At 38.3% G+C, this 20,544-nt stretch overlaps 1 protein-coding gene across 1 annotated transcript in view; it reads left to right on the top strand.

Moving 5' to 3' along the window:
* Positions 1-1,282: 1,282 nt before the first annotated feature.
* CEP192 (centrosomal protein 192) overlaps positions 1,283-20,544 on the top strand; it is a 62,209-nt gene continuing 42,947 nt past the window's right edge. Inside the window, exons 1-10 of the mRNA XM_032222933.1 lie at positions 1,283-1,351; positions 2,426-2,640; positions 3,026-3,157; positions 5,400-5,464; positions 5,560-5,756; positions 5,982-6,105; positions 9,581-9,669; positions 10,290-10,935; positions 18,499-18,643; positions 19,008-19,173. Of these exons, the coding sequence (XP_032078824.1) occupies positions 9,646-9,669; positions 10,290-10,935; positions 18,499-18,643; positions 19,008-19,173 (981 nt within the window). The 5' untranslated portion in view covers positions 1,283-1,351; positions 2,426-2,640; positions 3,026-3,157; ... (2 more) ...; positions 5,982-6,105; positions 9,581-9,645. The remainder of the gene's footprint in view (positions 1,352-2,425; positions 2,641-3,025; positions 3,158-5,399; positions 5,465-5,559; positions 5,757-5,981; positions 6,106-9,580; positions 9,670-10,289; positions 10,936-18,498; positions 18,644-19,007; positions 19,174-20,544) is intronic.

Genomic DNA, 20,544 nt, shown 5'->3' with positions numbered 1-20,544 from the left:
AGAAGAACAATTCAAGTTGCCCACAATTGCAAGGCAAGAGGTACAGGATAACTAACCTTAGTTACATTTTTAGTGGAAATAGTTTTAATATTACTAGGACTTGTTATGAACTTCAACAGATTGTAAGATATTTATTAACTCTACATACACTGTAAAGTTGTCTTTTATTTCCTTCCTATGGAAGAACAATGAAAACTATAAATGTAATCCTAAATCAGAGTACCATAAGAGTTCTGATAAACTTTCTGTGGGAACAGCAGCAATCTTTTTGAAATCAAAAGCAGAAAAACAGATTCTCAACATATTTGTTCAGAGATAGAAGGTAAGTTAATTTTGTAACTTATTTTATTAATTTTTTTAATGTATGTAATCTGATCAAATTACTTAAATAAAAGACGTGTGGTGCTTTTGCAAGCTTTAAACACCATTACATATACAAATAAATTGAGAAAGAAAAATTATATATATATAGATAATATATATTATATATATATATATAATATATATATATATATAGAGAGAGAGAGAGAGAGATGAGAGAGAGAGAGTGAGAGATTGATGAGAGATATGATGAGAGAGAGAGATGATGAGAGAGATGATGAAGCTAAACTAGCTTGAAATAGATCTATACTAGTCTCCCTTTATCAGCACAAATGGGGTCACACACACCCACACACTATATGTGTGTGTTGTTTAAAAATAAAAGCTAAAATGTATTAAGGCCCAGTGTTGGGAGGCATATTTTGCATTCTAAATACTGGTACTTTTAAGTAAGCAAGAAATTGAGATGAGCACTTACACATTAACTGATAACTGATGGTATCAAATAATTATAGTTTATGTAAAAGTAATACTCTGGCAATATAGTTCGATTCCCAAAAATATCTGCAAACCAGATATCTATACATCAGAAACTTAAACAGATTTGTCTTATAAATTAGAAAATGTACATGAAAAAATAATGTTTACCATAAATAAATAACCATAACATCACTGATACGCACCTTTTTTTATATTTAGGCACTGATCTTTTTTGTGTATTAATATATTAAAATTGGAAAGCAAATGAGCAAATGGTATCTCTAAATTATGCTCTAATTTAGCATAGTTTATTTATTTAATTAATTATTTATTTAATTTGTATGCCGCCCACTCTCGGAAGACTCAGGGCGGAAGTTTTAGTTATATATCCACTCTTTCAGCGCAACCCATTTCAAAGGATTGTAGGGAAAACAAGATGTTTATATACATAATGAACTTAAAATTGTATGCATATAATTGCAGACTATCCTGACTATGATAGGGAAGATGGAATATTCAAAATTACTACAGATGGCAGAATGGCAGAAATGTAGTTCAGGATGTAGTCCTAAATTTGTTGTAATAAATTAATTTTTAATTCTGGAAGAGCAGGGATGAGGGATTGTAAGTGAGACAATCACATGGGTACTTCACTTAACGTCCATCATGATTTCTGACCGAATAGTCTCCGTCATGGACTACCTTTATATGCAAAACTTAGTAAGAATCACTAGAGTATAATGCAGCATGCTGTAATTTAATCAGAACATGTTCACATCTAATTTTCCACTCGAGCAATTAAAAAACTGGTGTACTGTATCACCTAAGCAAAAGGAGGATCTCACTTCATTATTTTAAGAGTGGTGTGTGCCTTCATTTATCTATCTTGTTTGTATCACTAGCATGTAAAAGTTGTTCAATAGGTTTATTGTGGGACTGGTTTAATAATACATAACTATTAATAACACTACGTCTTTTTCTTGGTAGCTTGCAAGATTCAGCTTTGGCTGAATATCCAACGAAGCAGAATTGTTTCGGGTGATCATAAATTTGAGCCAAAGAATCTGAGCATTGATAAAGTATTGAAATGTTAATAAAAGTCTACTATACAGGTAGTCCTCGACTTATGAGCATTTGAGCCCAAAATGTTTGTTAAGTGAAACATTTGTTAGGTGAATTTTTGCCACATTTTACTATCTTTCCATAGTTAAGTAAATCACTGCATTTGATGGTAACCTGGTTGTTAAGTGAATCTGGTTCCCCATTGACGTCACTTGTCAAGAGGTTGCAAAAGATGATTATGTGACCTTGGGACCCAGTAACAGTCATATGTATGAACCCTTTGCCAAGCATCTGAATTTTGATCAAATGATCATGGAGATACTTCAAGGATTGTAACGAAAAACGGTCATAGCTCACTTTTTTCCATACCCTTGTAAATTTATGGTCACTAAATGAACTGTTGTAAATCAAGGACTACCTGTATAAGTGTGTTGATTTTTGTCTGGGTGTCAGAAAATAACCTGGAAATATATCAGTTACTTGATAATGAAAAGAAAGACCATTTTAAAACATAAAGCATCTTTTATTTTACTTTTTGTGTATTTTTGCTTTTTCATAAAAGAATGCAACAAATGAAATCAACTCTGAGCTAAATCTTGATTCACTCTACTTTAAATGTATTGAGGATAATGCTGCTTCTGAGATCTGGAATACAGAACAACAATCAAATTTCCCAACCAGTGTCAAATGTCTAATGAAATCACATTTCTTTGGCTGATGTTTATCTGTCCCCCACTATTTGCAAAGAATCTGAACATGATCAACATACAACGAAAGGTCAGTAAAGTGCTAGGTCATTCAAATGTTATGGCACCCATTCATCTTGCCATGCCAACTAGAGTAGTGATAGCAATAGCACTTAGACTTATATACCACCCCATATTGCTTTACAGCACTCTCTGTGTAGTTTAGAACCTCCGCATATTGCCCCTAACAATCTGGTTCCTCATCGACCATGGAAGGATGGAAAGCTCACTTAACTTTGAGCCTGTCAGGATCAAACTCTTGGCTGTGGGCAGAATTAGCCTGCAATACTGCATTCTAACCTCTCTACCACCAGGGCTCTTAATACAAACTTTGATATGTTAATTGTAATATTCTTATGCATATGATATAAATTCTTTAACATGAAAATTTAAGACAACATAACATTCATTTTCAGAAGACCAGTCACATAATGTTGTATACCAAAATGAAGAGGGTAAATGGGTGACAGATCTTGCATATTATACCTCATTTGATAAAGAACAAAAATCCAATGTTTCAGACATAAGTGGAGACTTTATAACTGGAGGTAAATCTGATTATATTTTATTTCTTTTACAATTTCCTACTAGTAAATTTATAATTCTAAAATAGCATCCATTTGCTAGCTCACACTTGAAATAATTAACTTCTGAATATCAGAATTACTATGTTATTAGAAATAGTAATGAAACGTATAGAAATCATACATTTAAAGCTTGGTAATTTTTCTTGAACTAATCGTTAAAAAGTTTTATTACTAGAAACAATGTACTGAGTTGCTATATCTAGTATGCTAGGCAGATTATAATTCAGGTGTCAGTAAGAGAGTGGACATAAGTATGCTTTCAGATAATTAAAACAAGAATAAGTAAAATCACAAAATTACAAAGCTAATGTTTAATATTTACTTTTAAAAATACAGAATGAATTTTAAAATAGCTGCTTCAACAGGAAACCTGGTTCACATGTGGAGACTATTTTAGGTTTTCAAAATGCACACAGTATTTGTTAGGAGTACAGTGATACAGACAGGATATTCCAAATGGCTTAAATATTTCGGTGTTATTCCATAGATACCATATTTTTCAGAGTATAAGACATATCAGAGTATAAGATGCCCAAGATTTTGAAGATGCAAATTAAAAAAAAAGTGTTTGCACTCTGCAGATCTCCCCAAAATGCCCCATTTTTTCGCAAAAATGGGCCCTTTAAAAAAAAAAAAGGTCATGAATAGCCTTTAGGAGGATTGTAGAGTGCTCCAGGAGGGGGGACAAGCAAAAAAATCACCCCTTTTTCACTCATTTTTGCTCTCCCCAGCCTCCAGGAGCACTCTGGAAACCTCTTGAAGGCTATGCATGGCCATTTTGTGAAGGAGGCAGGGTTTCTGTAGGCAAAAAGTGCTGTATTCAGTGTATAAGATGCACCCCAGATTTTCAAGCCTCGTTTTTGAGGGAAAAAAGGTGCATCTTATACTCCAAAAATATGGTATATTCTAGTAGAAATGAATATATACTGTATTTTTAGAGTATAAGATAAACCTTAGGTTTTGGGGAAGAAAAATAGGGGAAAAAAAATTCTATTCATTTTTATCCCCATAGCACCAGAAAAAGCAGCAAACACAATAGTTTAATAAATGACACTTTTTGCCATTTCCCTCCATCTCCCCAGGAGCCGAGTGGGGGGGATCTTAACTAAATCTGGGCATTTAGCAAAAAGCACATAAGCACTTAAAATGTAACAAAGCTGAATCAACAAACCAGCCCAGTGCTTGCCTGAAGGAAACCATTGGGAAACTCAGATAGCCAGATAGGAAAAATTCCTGCCTTCCCCTTAAAGGGATTATCCCCATAAGAATAGAAATCAGTAGCCACAGGACTCTCTGCCTTGTCCTTGAAAGGATTATCTCCCCAAATAGAAACTGGACAAAAGAAGTACCTCTTAAGGCAGTCTTCAAATCTTTAAGTGAATAAATGAGTGAAGCGCCTCATTAGGCCTGAAAAAAAACACTTCCGAAAAGCTACACTTGGAGTATGACGCACCCAAATTTCCACCCTCTCTTAGGATGGAAATTTATGCTCCGAAAAATATGGTATATAGCAGTAATGGCGAACCTTTTGTGGCTCACGTGCCAAAAGCGGGGGGAGCGCAGGGGGGTCCTGTATGGTTGTGCCACACCCATAATGCTATGCGCACAACCCCAGCACGCATGCGTACATGACCAGCGCTCCCCCCCATTTTGGCTTGCTTTTTTCGCCCTCCCCAGGCTCCAAAGGCTTTATAGGAGCCTGGAGGAAGGCGAAAACAGCCTCCCCCCAGGAGGCCCTCCGGGGGCTTCTGGAGCTTCCCTGAAGCCTCCTGAAAGTTCCGGAGGGCTAAAAGTGGCCCTATGAGCAAACCGTAAGTATGATGGCGAACAAAAACGGCCCTCAAAAGAAGGCCGAAGTCAGCTGGCCTTCCGCGCACATGTGCGCTAGCCGCTGACAGGGCAAACACCTCATGTGCCCTGACAAATGGCTCTGTGTGCCACTTGTGGCACGCGTACCATAGGTTCACCATCAAGGGTATATAGTATAGATATTCTAGTGTACAATAGCTAGTATATTCTAGTAGAAATGAAAGAAAATAATACCTGTTCTTTTTATAAAGCTTATATAGGAAGTTATAAGAAATTATAAGAGTTATAAGAGTGTCAAGTAAACTCTTGGGCTTCTGTTATAATTTGGCTTTAATTTTATGTTAAGTATTCTCTTTTCTCTCTCTCTTATTCCTCCCCCAACCCTTCCCAAAAGCTGAAGCAATAGCTATGATTGCCCAAGATCAGGAAGTATTTGAAAGGGAACACAGATGTATACAGGTAAGTAACATCAACATTAAATAGATACATTCTATAATATTTGTATTAAAAACCTAAAGATAATTTTTGGTATTTTGTGTTTTGTATAATTTCAGGAAGAGAAAATGGACCTGCAAAATACATCTGGATTAGAAGATGCATCTTGGAAATCAGTTAATAACCATAATATATTAAGAGAGTCTCAAAATGACTTTAATAGAGATGCAAGTTATTTACGACTTTCTCTGGGAGAATTCTTTGGTCAGAAATCTGAGGCTCTTGGTTGTCTTGGTGGAAGTGGTGATGTGAACGGGTACTATATAGCTGCTTTTATATACGGAGACACATGTGTTTTTGCATTGTTTTTAGTTAAAATTATTATAGTTTGTTGGCAGATTATTAAAATAAAGAAGATTCATTTGAAGGGTTATGGGCAAGACAGAATACTTAGCTTATATAAACAATTTGACATTTGATATTGCTAGATTTAGTCCATACATTTCCCTAAATGTATTGCTTTCATTGTGTCTTTTTATAGCCATCTTTTGGTTATCATATCACTTCTCCAAAGAAGAGACAGCCCATAGCTTTGTTGAGGCAATCTGATATATATATAACAAACTCTGATGAACAGGATTTGAATATTTCTAGTAATTGTCAAGGTAATTTCTACTTTAAATATAATAATATTTATTGTATGTTTGAATGTACTGATTGTATTTCACTTCTGAATATTTGTGTATTTTGCAGTATTGGCTATCTCACCAACCCTGGAGAAAAAGCTTAGATTTTTCTAATGTTATTCATTGTGATGTGAAGGAAATTGCATCTTTCTTCGGTTCTAGCCAGTTCTAGTCTTGTCTTTCTTTAGGAAACAGAAATCTTCAATAGTTGGGGCAATTGTCCTCATAACCATAACAATTAGAATAGCTAACCCATCTCAATTTTGCTTATTTTTTTATTAATTTTATTTAGTGTTTTATAGGGTCTTATGGCCAGCAAGTACATGGATAATAACTTACCTGTCCATGGACGAAGATTTCTCTGATAGCCAACCATGATACTAGGTCCCAGGGACATAGGGTTATTTCCTGTTAGTACTTAGCTTCATTCCCTTCAGGGAAACATAATTAGTGCTGTAGCTGCTGATTTACTGGGAACGAGCTGTATGCTGTTTCTGTGGGCAGTAAGCTCGTCATTGGTCCTTTGGGAAGCTGCATGGTTCAGACACTGGAATGAATGGAGGCTAGCAGTGGCCAGCCAGTCATCTCTCCCTTCTGATCCTTTAGAAAAAGAACAGTGAAAGGACATTAGTACCATATTTTTTCAGAAGCGCTGTTCTCTATGGTTGCATCTATTATTCCTAGATATACTACTCTGGAAGGAGTATAAATCCTTCTATTCTTCACCTTCCATTCAGAGCTGAAGAAGCTTCTGGATGAGAAGTGAAACATTTTCAAAGAAAAACACAAAGTCCAGTTGCATCTTGTAAAAAAGCACCTTTGGGATGTCTATAGTAGACTTTTATTTAAAGATAGTATATTTGTTAGATAACCTTGAATTGTTGCTAAACCCTTTCCCAAAGAATCGTATTAATCTGGCCTCAGAGAGACTAGTTTCTTGGATTTTTCATTTTTAATCCTAATTAGAGAGTCAGACTTTTTTCAAACTGTTACTTGCAGTTTGTAGAACCAGACTATGGCACAGCACCATATTATATTCCTTGCCTAATCAGATGTAGAGCTTCCAATATGAATAGAGGCTAATGATGGAAATAACTTTTTTGCATGTTCCCCTAGTATTAGAGATGGCTTGGCTCCAAAATCCAGAAATTTTAATTGTGCTATAAAATTGGTGCCTATCTCACAATTTATATCATATTCAGTATGTTTTCAATGAGATTATTCTGTTATTTCTCTCATTTCACAAAGGTGATGGTGACTATTGTTGTCACCTCAATTTTGAGCAATACATGCGTAAGCCTAATAGGTTAATCTGTTAATCCTCTCCTCATGGGTCACATACCAAGAATCAGGCTCTCCTTTGTCTATTATAGGAAATACAGTACATAGGATGTACACATAGACTTTTTTGTACAGCATAAGCAAGGATTCCACCCCCTTCAGGACAATTGCAGCCGTTGGTGCAGATTTTCTCACATATATCCCTTTCTGAAGACCTTGGAGTTCTTTTTCTTATTGCCATTCCAAAATTGGGAAAGAGCTATATTTTTTTACAGAAATTAACATTAAAAGATATATAGGTCAATAGTAATGGAAAGAGATACAGCCCCTTCTATGATATGCAGTAGAAAATGGTCTAGTCGTTCCCAACTCTAGGGGGCGGTGCTCATCTCTGTTTCAAAGCCAAAGAGAAGACGTCTCCATGGTCATGTAGCTGGCATGACTAAATGCCAAAGTGCACGTAATACTGTTACCTTTCCACCAAAGGTGGTTCCTACTTTTCTACTTGCATTTTTTAATGTGCTTTCAAACTGCTAGGTTGGCAGAAACTTGGGTCAAGTAACGGGAGCTCACCCCATTACGCGGCACTAGGAATTCGAACTGCTGACCTTTCAATCAACAAACTCAGCATCTTAGCCACTGAGCCATATATAGAACCCTATAGAAAATGGTACTTCATGGACTTTACAATATGTCTACTGACTAGTTACTACCAAATATGGAGATATTTGCTTTATTTCTATTGGGTGAGGGTTTTTTTGTTTGGGTGAAGCTTGATGATTAAAATCTAGCATCTGTGAAAGTCTGCAGTAAGAAAACTGATTCCACCAGATTTGAGATCCATTTCTACAATGGACCGAGGGACAACTGCAACCGGGAGAGCCAGGATTACAATCATTAAGCAAAGTGGTCATGTAGTGTGTCATTCAACATTTTTGGGCCCAATAGTGGTCATACGTGGAGGACTACTTGTAGTATAGGTGTTCATAAAGCATTCTTTGTTGCGACTTTTACACACTTCTGATGGGCCGCTCATGCTTGTAGCCGAATGAGAAGAACAACACCGGACAAATCCTTCTTGTGATAAGCTTTGGCCCCGAGCAATGCCCGGGAGGCTTTTTTATTAGTCCCAAACAAAGGAAAGGTGTATACAAAATTACATCAACAGGCACATGACTAAATACTCCAATGATAATAATGCAGCGTGGCAAAAGCTTCGTCTCTGGGCAAAAGAGGGGGTGAGTGAAGAGGGGGCTGCTTCTTCCCTGGGCAGGAGAAGTGAGATAAGGAATAGGGAGGGGGGAGTGGAGGAAAGTGAGCAGCTCGCATTCCTGCCTTTGAAATGCTAACTGCTAGATAGATGCTGGTACAGAAAGGCACACTAATTAATAGGAAGACTTACGTATTGCTAACAAGAATGTTTTTGTTAGCATCCATCTCTGGGCCTGTGTTTTCCAGACAGCCTTAGCCGTCCTATACACAGAAGTGGTAATGGATCTCAACACTTTGTGATCATAAATCATAGTTTATGAAATTATTTTTGGAGAGTCCACAACAATTGCTATTTGCAAAGTTTGCTTTCAATCTGTACGAAAGCTAAAGACCAGCATTTGTTCCTTAAAATGCTGGGCCTCTTTTCTCACTGTTATTAATTTAAATGATGTTCTAACCTGTTTACCATATTTTTCACACTATAAGATCCTCCGGATATAAGATGCACATTAGCTTTATAGGAGGAAAACAAGAAAAAATATCTGCCTCTGCATCCCAGCATCCATCTGGTATTCATCTGGCTAGCATACTTGTGCTGCTGCTGCCGGAGAACACTAGAACCTTCACTGCCGAGCAGCTGACTGGTGGTTGAATCGGCCTCCCTGAATACTGCCAATCAGCTGTTCTAGGTGGTGGGAATTGCTGCTGATTGCTGCCATTTGTCGCCGAGTGCCATTCATAGAACAGCTGATTGGTGGTATTCCAGAAGGCCGATCCAACTGCCAATCAGCTGATTGGCGGTGAAGGCCAATCCAACCACCCTCCTACAATATTCACTCTATCAGATATACAGACATTTCCACCCATTTTTGGGAGGAGGAAAAGTGTGTCATATAGTGTGAAAAATATGATAAATTATATGGGTTTTTGACTGTCTTATCTGTTTTGTTAATTTCTTTAGGAGATGTAAAAGAAAGCATTAAAAAGGAAGTTGCATTTGCTACTTCTGCTGTTGGTGAATCAGATATGCAGTCCAGAGAAAATAGAACTGTAAGTATGCAAATAGATTCCAAAATCAAAGCAAAAGTATTGATAAAAAAGGTTTGGTTTTATAAAACTACTAAAATAAGTCTGCCATTTGTTTTAAAGTACAGTTATTCATGTTGAGATTAGAATATAAAACATAACTTTTCTGAAGGGATTTAATGTGGCACAAGCAGCATTTGTGGTGCATAATGTCCAGTTATAATTGGATCGCTTTTTCTAGACAAGTGGTTGAGAAAGATTGTGATGAGTTTTCCATTCAGTTCAGTGGTGAGATACGACCGGTATGCCCTGGTACAGGCATACCAGTGCCTGCTGGGAGCACCACGTACTGTTCCCATACGGTGCTCTGGAATGGCCAACCCACCCGCCCGCTCTCCTTTCTGCTATTTGAGCCTATAGGGGCATTTGTGCATGCACACGGAGCGTACGGAACTTGTGCGATGCTCCACCGAACAGCTGGAGCATTGCGGGTGGGGGTTCATGCACGCGTGAACGTGGTGGGCCCCCGGCCCCGTTGCAGCGTACCGGTTGCAATGGGATTCGGAACCCACCACTAGTTCAGTTGAATTAAATGTTTTAATGTAATGTTAAACCTTCAATAAGTCACGTATTTCTCCATTCAGAATCAACCTAGACACAGAGAACCTGAAAGAAAGCACCTTCAACTTGAGCCCTCTGTCCTGAGTGTGAGCACAATTGCATCTGCAATTGCAAATGCTTCTGTTAGCGCTGAACCATCACAGTTAGCTGCTTTGATGATGGCACTTTCAAATAAAAATAAAGAAGGAATAAATGTTCCAAAAGGTGACAAGCTCTCAGACTTCTCAGTTGTCAATCAGTTATTATCAAGCAATATAGAAAATAGTACATTTGATATAGAAAAATATCTCAGAAGAGCTGAAGAAGTTGAAAGCAACAATGAACAAGAAAACTTGATTAAACATGAAGAAACCACCATAGCTAAGCACAAAGTTTTGTCCCTGCATGAATCCAAAACTTCTTTTTCGGGAGATTCATCTAAAGACAATTTCAATACCAACCATGGAAAAGAGAATCAGCATCTGGAAAAAATATATGAGGGAAACTGTGTTGGAGGATTGCACTGTAGCATTTCTTCTGAGCAGAAAGCAGAAATGGAATATGTTCAGACGTCATCGAATACAGGGGAATATTTTCCATCAAAAGAGCAGACTTCATTACAAAATTCAAAAGAAGAGCCATCCAAAAATGCTGGAATATCTTCAGAGACTGAGTTACTATCAATCCCAAGTGAGTTTTAATATTTTTTTCTTTAACCTAACTTGAATTCAAAAGGCACTTTTATGACAAGTAAGGAAAACAATTTTTAATGAAAGTCTTGATTTGCCAGTTTGATTGAAATTGGATAATAAAAAGATAACTAAAGAAATGGAAATATGAATAGGTTTTTTTTTAAGTGAAATAGCGAGCAGTGTCAGAGGTTTTCCATTATACTTTCCTGGCTTATTTGGCATGAAATGTAAAATTGTGCATAAATATTGGAATAAAATATTAAGGCGCAAACTATCTCTGCTTCAGAAGTAGTAATAAAGGAAGCAAATGTAGCAATTTGTTCTAGATTTATTTTCGGACTTACTTTGGAAAATAGGCATACGTAGCATAATATGTGTAGTATTTGAGGATCATACAAACTAAGTCATCATGTAATTCATTTCCTTTGTTTTTTGTTTAGCATAAAATTTCAAGCAAGTACTCATGGTTTTGAAATTACGGTTATGCCTTGGTTTTGCATGTAAAAATAATGATCACAACTAGCTTAACTATCTATTAAAAGAAACAATGTCATAGTATAGCCATGTAAACCCAGCCCAAAATGTAGTAATTTGGATCTTACAATCAGTTAAATAAATGCATTATTGTAAAAGAAAATAATTTTTCTATTTTATCTTTCTTGCCATACTTTCCCACAATAGCCCATCTAAAAGAAATGGGGAAGTCAAATTCTGGAAAACATGAGTTAAAAAAGGGGAAATTGAGAGAAGTACCTAACATTTCTAATTGACCATATTTTTCAGAGTATAAGACGCACCTTCCCCCCCAAACAGGGTGAAAATCTGGGTGCGTCTTATACACTGAATACAGCATTTTTGGCCTAAAACCCCGCCCCCTTTGTAAAAATGGACGTGCAGAGGGTTTGGGAAGCTTGCAAAGTGCTCTTAGGAGCTGGGGAGGAGCAGACTGTCCCCAGGAGCACTCTACAAGCCTCCCAAAGCTCTGCATCCCCCCCCTTTTTTTTTTTTGCAAAAAATGATGTGTGCAGAAGGTTTGGGAGGCCTGCAGAGTGCAAAAACTTCTTTAAATTTACCTTTTCAAAATCATGGTGCATCTTATACTCCAGTACGTCTTCTACTCCGAAAAATACGGGTACTTATTTTTCTTATAAGTGTCCTTCAGTCCTAATTATTACAAATCGATGCATTAACTTTGTATTTTTATTTTTTTTAAAAAACTAAGTCATGACAATTGTACATGCTTTAGAAATAATCTGAAAAGTTTTTTTAATTATCAAAATTAGTTGGAATATTAAATAATTGGATTTTTATTCACTAAAAATAGTGTGGCTGTTTTTTACACTCAAGTGTATTCAGTTTTACTTAAGAATGCAATACAATAGAGTACTCCATTATACTTGTTGGGTAAAGAAATGCATTAACATTGAAATAACAGAAAGCTATGGCATGCTAATGTACAGCTAAATGCATAAATTATTTCCTAGGAATGTTACAGGACAAATTAATTATATCCCAGATTTAATTATTCTGTTCAGTGAGAATTTTTCTACTGTTGTACCCATTCTGATTGCCCAGTTTTCAATCATTATTAATATTGATGATAATTTTTATGAAATGGTGCATTTGTATAAGTGAAAAAAATCAACCACAGATAATTGATCAAGTTGTTAACTCTTTTTTCCCCTTTATCCAACCAATTCTAAATCAGAAGAAAGAGCTAACATAAGCACCCTCCCTTTCGATTTAAAAGTTATTCCAATATTAGTTCCCCCTATTCCAAAGAATGAAAAAGCTACAAATAAAGATAATAGTTCATGCTATAATGAAAGACATGTGACTTTTGAAAACATACATGTTGATAATCAGACCATTGTGGGTAAGTTAAAAATCTTGTATATGAATTTCTGCAGGTCTAAGGGCAGTTTAATTTCTTTTGTCAGAAGACAAGGACCTGCTATGATAGTGGTATGGGATTCCTCCACTTCATTTCTGGGGGAGTTTTATTCATCTCTATTGAATATCAACTACTGGTTTTCAGAGTCTTCTCTCTTTCTTACTCTGCCTTTTATAGTTTAATGTTATGTATAGTATTATCTATACGTAGATTATTTGCTTTTGTTGTTCCTTAATTTGTTGCTTGTTTACAAAGATCCTAATTAAAAAAACAATAACAGTGAGAAAGCTATAGTATTGTCCTTTTTCTAGAGTGGAACTACACATTAAGGATAACTTTTCAATATCATAATGTGTTCATCACTGTAGCTTAAGTTAAAAGGTGCTGATACTAAATTAGAATATTTTGTCAGCCAAAAATACTGCGCAGAATTTTTTAAAAACATAATTTTATCAAATTTAAACGTGAAGAAAAAGTAAATAACCAAAGAAAGAAAAAAACATCAGATAAAAAATATGGTAAAAGTACAAAGAAAAAAGGTGAAAAGGTAAAAAAAACACAAAGAATGGCTTCTGACTACCTTAGGCTTATGATCCTGGGGGATTTCAATCTGCCTTCCATTGGGGAGACATCTGAATCAGCTTGGGAGTTCATGGCTTCCATGACGGCTATGGACCTAACTCAGTTAATTCAAGACCCCACCCATAATGGGGGACACACGCTCAACCTGATTTTTGTCTCTGGGCAGTGGATGAATGATCTAGATTTAGGGGATATTTCTATCCAACCCTTGTCATGGTCGGATTATTTCCTCATCAGGCTTGACTTCCATACTGCTATCCCTAACCGCAGGGAGGCGGAACTGACTAGATGGTTCTGCCCCAGGCGCCTGATGGACCCTCAAAGGTTCCTGATGGAGCTTGGGACTTTTCCTGAATCCCTTGCTCACAACTCGACTGAAGCCCTAGTGGAAGCCTGGGATAGGGCGGCCACTGGGGCTTTGGATCGTGTTGTGCCTTTGCGGCCTCTGACGTGGTGTCAATCCCAGGTAGCTCCCTGGTTTACTGAGGAGTTCCAGGAGATGAAATGCCGGAAAAGACGCCTAGAGAGTGGTTGGAGGGCCAGCCGGTCCAAATCTGATCGAACACTAGTAAGAATTCATATTAAATCCTACTTAGTGGCGATAAAAGCGGCAAAACGGCAACATTTTCCTGCTCTTATCGCGTCCGCAGATAACTGCCCAGCCGCTCTGTTTAGGGTGACCCGCTCCTTACTTAACGAAGAAGCTGGGAAAGACCCCTTGCAGGATAGGGCTGAAGAATTTGTTCAGTATCTGCAGGATAAAATCGCTCAGATCCGGACAGGCTTAGACTCTGACTGGGTAGATTCGGGCGAGTCGACGGGGATGAATCTTGTGGAAACCATCTGGGATTAGTTTGATCCTGTGACCCCCGAGGGCATGGACAGGATTATGGGGAGACTCAGTGCTGCCACTTGTGTGCTGGACCCGTGTCCCTCTTGGTTAGTCTCGGCTTCCCGGGAGGTGACACGAGGCTGGCTCCAGGCGATTACCAACACTTTGTTGAGAGAGGGGTTCTTTCTCACCGCCTTGAAGGAGGCGGTGGTGAGGCCCCTCCTTAAGAAGCCTTCCCTGGACCCAGCTACTTTAGCCAACTATTGTCCGGTCTCCAACCTTCGCTTTGTAGCGAAGGTTGTTGAGAATGCGGTAGCATGTCAGCTTCCCCAGTCCCTGGATGAAGCTGCCTACCTGGATCCATTTCAGTCGGGTTTCAGGCCCGGATACAGCACGGAGACGGCATTGGTCGTGTTGGTCGATGATCTCTGGCGGGCCTGGGACAGGGGCTGCTCTTCTGTCCTGGTCCTATTAGACCTCTCAGTGGCTTTCAATACCATTGATCATGGTATTCTACTGCGATGACTCGGGGGGTTGGGAGTGGGGGGCACCATTTTACGGTGGTTCTCCTCCTACCTGTCGGATCGGTCGCAGTTTGTGTTGACTGGAGGGCAGGGATTGACCCCGAGGCGCATCACCTGTGGGGTGCCCCAGGAGTCGGTTCTCTCACTCCTCCTGTTCAACATATATATGAAACCACTGGGTGAGATCATCCGTGGTTTGGGGGTACGGTATCATCAATATGCTGTTGATACCCAACTTTTCATCTCTACCCCAAACCACCCAAACAATGCCCTCGACGTGATGTCCCGATGCCTGGAGACTGTGCGGATCTGGATGGGGAGGAACAGGCTCAAGCTCAATCCCTCCATCCTGATTTGTGCATCTTGTTCCATCTTTGATGATAGGGGGAGAAATTTTAGCCCCTCAGAGAGGGCCCGCAATCTGGGCATCCTCCTGGATACGCGGCTTATTTTAGAAGAACACCTGATGGCCGTGACCAGGGGGGCCTTTTATCAGGTTCGCCTGGTACGTCAGTTGCGCCCCTTCCTGGATCGGGATGCTCTGTGCATGCCCTCACTCATGCCCTCGTCCTTTCTCGCCTGGACTACTGTAACGCTTTCTACATGGGGCTGCCCTTGAAGAGCCCCCAGAGGCTTCAATTAGTCCAGAATGCGGCTGTGCAGGTTATCATGGGGGCACCTAGATGCTCCCATGTTACACCCCTTTTAGGCGGCCTGCACTGGTTGCCGGTTGTCTTCCGGGTGCGATTCAAGGTACTAATTATGACCTTTAAAGCGCTCCATGGCTTAGGCCCAGGGTACCTGCGAGACCACCTATTGCCACCGGTAGCCTCCCATCGTCCAGTGCGTTCCCACAGAGTTGGCCTCCTCAGGGTGCCGTCGGCCAGACAGTGTTGGCTAGAGACCCCCAGGGAGAGAGCCTTCTCTGTGGGAGCGCCTTCCCTCTGGAATGAGCTGCCCCCGGAGCTGTGTTTAATCCCCAACCTCAGATCCTTCCGACGTGCCCTAAAAAGTTGGCTTTTCCTGCAAGCCAGCCTGGCCTGAACAAAACAAAATAAATTATTGGTCATTGTTAATTTTAATTTGATTTTTTTAAAAAAAAATGTTATTGTTAATTCTTATTGGGTTTGTTTGGGTTATTCCATTTAATTTTTTTAAACTTTTGTATTATGTGTTTCTTTTAATGTTATACGCCGCCCTGAGTCCTTGGGAGAAGGGCGGCATATAATCTAATAAATCTAAATATAAACCTAAACCTTTGGTACAGATATAGATAGAAAGAAATGCATCCAATTCTTATTTAAAATTAACAATAGTCTACATTTCTTCTTTAAGCCCATATGGTGCTTCCAAGTAGAACCAGTTAGGAGTTTTCCTAGCAACAACCAAATAAGCAATAACTAATTTAATTACTAGATCGTTAATATTATGAGTTCTGTGGAAGACTCATTAATCTACCTGCTATCTTCTTGGAACATTCTGTTTACATTTGTATAATGCTATTAGGAATAAATAAATTTTAGTTGAAGAATGCAACCTTTTATGGAGAAGTATTACAGTTTCTGCACTGGAGGGTTGTAAAGAAAAATGCTACATTTCATCAGCAAATAGCTATACTTTATAATAGAAAGTTATAATCTATAATCTATATAATTTATAGTAGTACCATACATTGCTTATCTTTATCAACATCCTATTTCTCTGAAATTGAAAAATAAATGTTTGTGTTTTCTCCTACGGGTGAAACTCAAAAAATTGGAATATTGTGCAAAAGTTCATTTATTTCAGTAATGCAACTTAAAAGGTGAAACTAATATATGAGATAGACTCATTAGAGGCAAAGCAAGATAGTTCAAGCTGTGATTTGTCTTAATTGTGATGGTTATGGCTTACAGCTCATGAAAACTCCAAATCCACAATCTCAGAAAATTAGAATATTAACATGCAATCAATAAAACAAGGATTGTACGTAGAACAATATCGGACCTCTGCAAAGTATTAGCATGCATATGTACTCAGTGCTTGGTTTGGGCCCCTTTTGCAGCAATTACTGCCTCAATGCGGCATGGCATGGAAGCTATCAGCCTGTGGCACTGCTGAGGTGTTATGGAAGACCAGGATGCTTCAATAGCAGCCTTCACCTCTTCTGCATTGTTTGGTGTCATGTCTTTCATCTTTCTCTTGGCAATGCCCCATACATTCTCTTGGCAATGCCCCATAGGTCAGGCGAGTTTGCTGGCCAATCAAGCACAGTAATCCCACGGTCATTGAACCAGGTTTTGGTGCTTTTGGCAGCGTGGGCAGGTGCCACGTCCTGCTGGAAAATGAAGTCAGCATTCCCATAAAGCTCGTCTGCGGAAGGAAGCATGAAGTGCTCCAAAATCTCCTGCTAGACGGCTGCGTTTACCCTGGACTTAATGAAGCACAGTGGACCAACACCAAGCATCTTGCAGTGTGTGCCTCTCCATTCTTCCTCCATACTCTGGGTCCTTGGTTTCCAAATGAGATGCAAAAGTTGCTCTCATCAGAAAAGAGGACCACTGAGCAACAGACCAGGTCTGTTTTTCTTTAGCTCAGGTAAGACGCTTCTGACATGGTTTGTTGTTCACGAGTGGCTTGACAAGAGGAATGCGACATTTGAAGCCCATGTCCAAGATCCGTCTGTGCGTGGTGGCTCTTGATGCACTGACTCCAGTCTCAGTCCACTCCTTGTGAAAATCCCCACTTTTGAATGGCCTTTTCCTGACAATTCTCTCCAGGCTGCGGTCATCCCTGCTGCTTCTGCACCTTTTTCTTCTACATTTTTCCCTTCCACATAACTTTCTATTAATGTGCTTTAATACAGCATGTTGGGAACATCCAACTTCTTTTGCAATTACCTTTTGAGGCTTTCCCTCCTTATGGAGGGTGTCTATGATGGTTTTCTGCACAACTGTCAGATCAGCAGTCTTTCCATGATTGTGATTCCTACTGAACCATTTAAAGGCTCAGGAACCCTTTGCAGGTGTTATGGCTTAATTAGCTTATTAGAGTGGGACACTTTGAGCTTAGAATATTGCACCTTTTCACAATATTATCTTGCTTTGCGTGTAATGAGTCTATCTCATATATTAGTTTCACCTTTTAAGTTGCATTATTGAAATAAATGAACTTTTGCATGATATTCTAATTTTTTGAGTTTCACCTGTATATATCAGTAAGATAGGTATCAGAAGTAAATGTTTTATCAAATAATACCTGTAATATCTCTGTATCAGCTGGCTTTCTGGATCTTATATCTTCTGTGAGCCTCTCTTTGAATTAGATGCATAGTGTTTCCCTTTGGGAATTTCTTTTCATATAAGTTCACATACCTTACATATTTCTATTACTATGATTTGAGTACAGTATTATAACTGTTTGGTGGACAGATAGTGGAAAGCAATCTGTCTATTTTATTTATTCAGTTTATAAGCTGCCCCATTTATTCAAGCTTATATTTGACTACATTTGTTCTGCCAACTGATTGATTCTTACTTAGTATGTTGGATTATAAATTATAGTCATGATCGAGCTTTAAGTGAGAATTCAGCAAATTATAGTTTAAAAAATTGCCTCCCCTCAGTGTCCAGTTTAGTACACTGCTAATTCCTGCCTGATCTGAAAGGTAGAAGACACATTAATACATCACAATATTTAGGGAACTGGCAATACTATTTAGATATCACTAAGATCCAAAATATATTTCAGGTGAAGCTGTTGGAAGAACTGAACCAAAGCTTATGACATCAACACCTGGTGTACAAATTTCAGATGAACAGTATAGCTTCAGACCTTCAACTTCCCCACTGACTCATTCATCACCAAGTGAATCTTCAGGAACCACTTTTACAGGGTAAGAGTTCTATGTATCTAAGAGATAGGCTATGCTTATGTATGAGAGACAGGTTATTATTATGCTTTATCCTATAGTATTGCTTCCATGTTCTGTATCACCAATTTGGTGTCTCAGACAAAGATGGTTCCCTTCTTTTTAAAAAATTAGGGATAAAAGGATTTGAGGTATTGCATTCAACATCAAAATTGAATTTATTCATTAATCTATCAGAAAATGTTATTTTTGTTTGTTAGGGGATACCAATTTTTATCTTTGTTTCCTTTGTTAAGAATTCTTCTTTAAAGAGAAACTTTTCAGAAAGTTATTGAAGATATTTAAATTGACATTAGACTTTGCAATTCCCCTCTGCTTTGTTTCTTAGGTCTGTCTTTCCTTCTACACCACCCAACTTTAAGGAATCAATTTGCAATGACAATACATTACGACAGTCAGTATACTCTGATCCTAGCTTAGAACATTTGACTTTTGTTTCTGCCACTGAAAACATTTGTAAAAGTCCAGCTCTATCTAGTCCAACAAGATACAAAGTAAGTACTTTGTTAAATCTAATGTTTATTTATTCTACTTCATGGAATTGCAATAGAATAAAATGTTAGACAAGGAACACTGAGTTTTATGTAGCATTTTTCAAGCTCTGATTTCTGCCATGAAGGTTAATTATTTCTGTTTTAACTATAAATGGACTTCCTCATTGTAAATCTCAAATTTACAATGTAGTGAAATTAGTACTGGTATCAATTAAAGATATTGCACCTAAAATTTGATATCTATTTTATTTCACAATATCTACAGATAGTCCTTGCTTAACAATGGTAATTGGGACTGTAATTTCCATTGCTAAGCAAGTCAGTCGTAAAGGCAACATTATGTGATGTCTGCATTACTTAATGATAATCCTACTCGTCCCATTTGTCATCTTTAAGCAAGGACCTTAGATTATCAGGACCTGCAACTTCCTGCCTGTTTCCAACAAACAAAGCCAGTGGTGAAGCTGGCAGGAAGCTACAAGTCCAAGTCACAATAAGCCTTTCTTCTGGTGGTTCACAAGCAGATTGGTGGAAATGGATTTTAGTGAATGCAGGTGGGTCCACTTGCATACTGGAGTTCAAAAAGATCATGTTATATTTGTCAAAGAATTTTTTTATGTCAGTAAATGTATATCAAAAATTAGTACAGGTAGTCCTTGCTTAATGACCAGTTACAACCACTGTTTATGTTAAAGTTATGTTGGCCTCAGGAAGGGTATATTTTGCAGTATGTATAGCATTTATAAAATCAAAATATACCATATACACTCCATCACAAGATTGTGATCTGGGTTCTTAACAATCTATTCGCGCTGATGACTAGCTGCAAAGCATCCCACAATCACATGCCAATATGTGATCTTCTTTGCCGGCTTCCTGAGAAAGTCTGAGGAGGGAAGCTGACAGGGAAGGTTGCAACCTGCTGAGAGGATTCTTTTTTTTTTTGCTGCTGGGGGGTTTTCTGAAAGAGTTTCCTTGGTTCCATGCCTGCTTAGATCTCAACAGCCAATGTCCAAGTGGGCATGGAGCTCAAAATCTTGTTTTCCTCCATGAGCTTTCCACAGAGCAGGGAGAGAAGGACCACAAACTCTGTGTATGCTTGGACCTCACCTACTAAAATTTAAAGAGGCACAGAACTCAAAATCTCTCCTCACCTCTGCAGAGTCCTCAACTCTCAAAGGACTACCTACCTGCCTGTTGCTCTGTTTGCTTAACTACCCAGGAGATCATCTTAACGATTGCAACCAGAAAAACTGGGATTGTCATTGAATGAAATAAACACCTAGCTCTGTCGCTTCACTCAGTGTCTGAGATTCCAGTCCCAATTGTGGTTGAGGGCTACCTATATAAAAATATTGTTATTAGCTATTT

Source organism: Thamnophis elegans, chromosome 8, assembly GCF_009769535.1.
Source record: "Thamnophis elegans isolate rThaEle1 chromosome 8, rThaEle1.pri, whole genome shotgun sequence".
Classification (NCBI taxonomy): domain Eukaryota; kingdom Metazoa; phylum Chordata; class Lepidosauria; order Squamata; family Colubridae; genus Thamnophis; species Thamnophis elegans.
The sequence above is the reverse complement of the archived record's forward strand: the minus strand, read 5'-3'. Positions and strand labels throughout refer to the sequence as shown.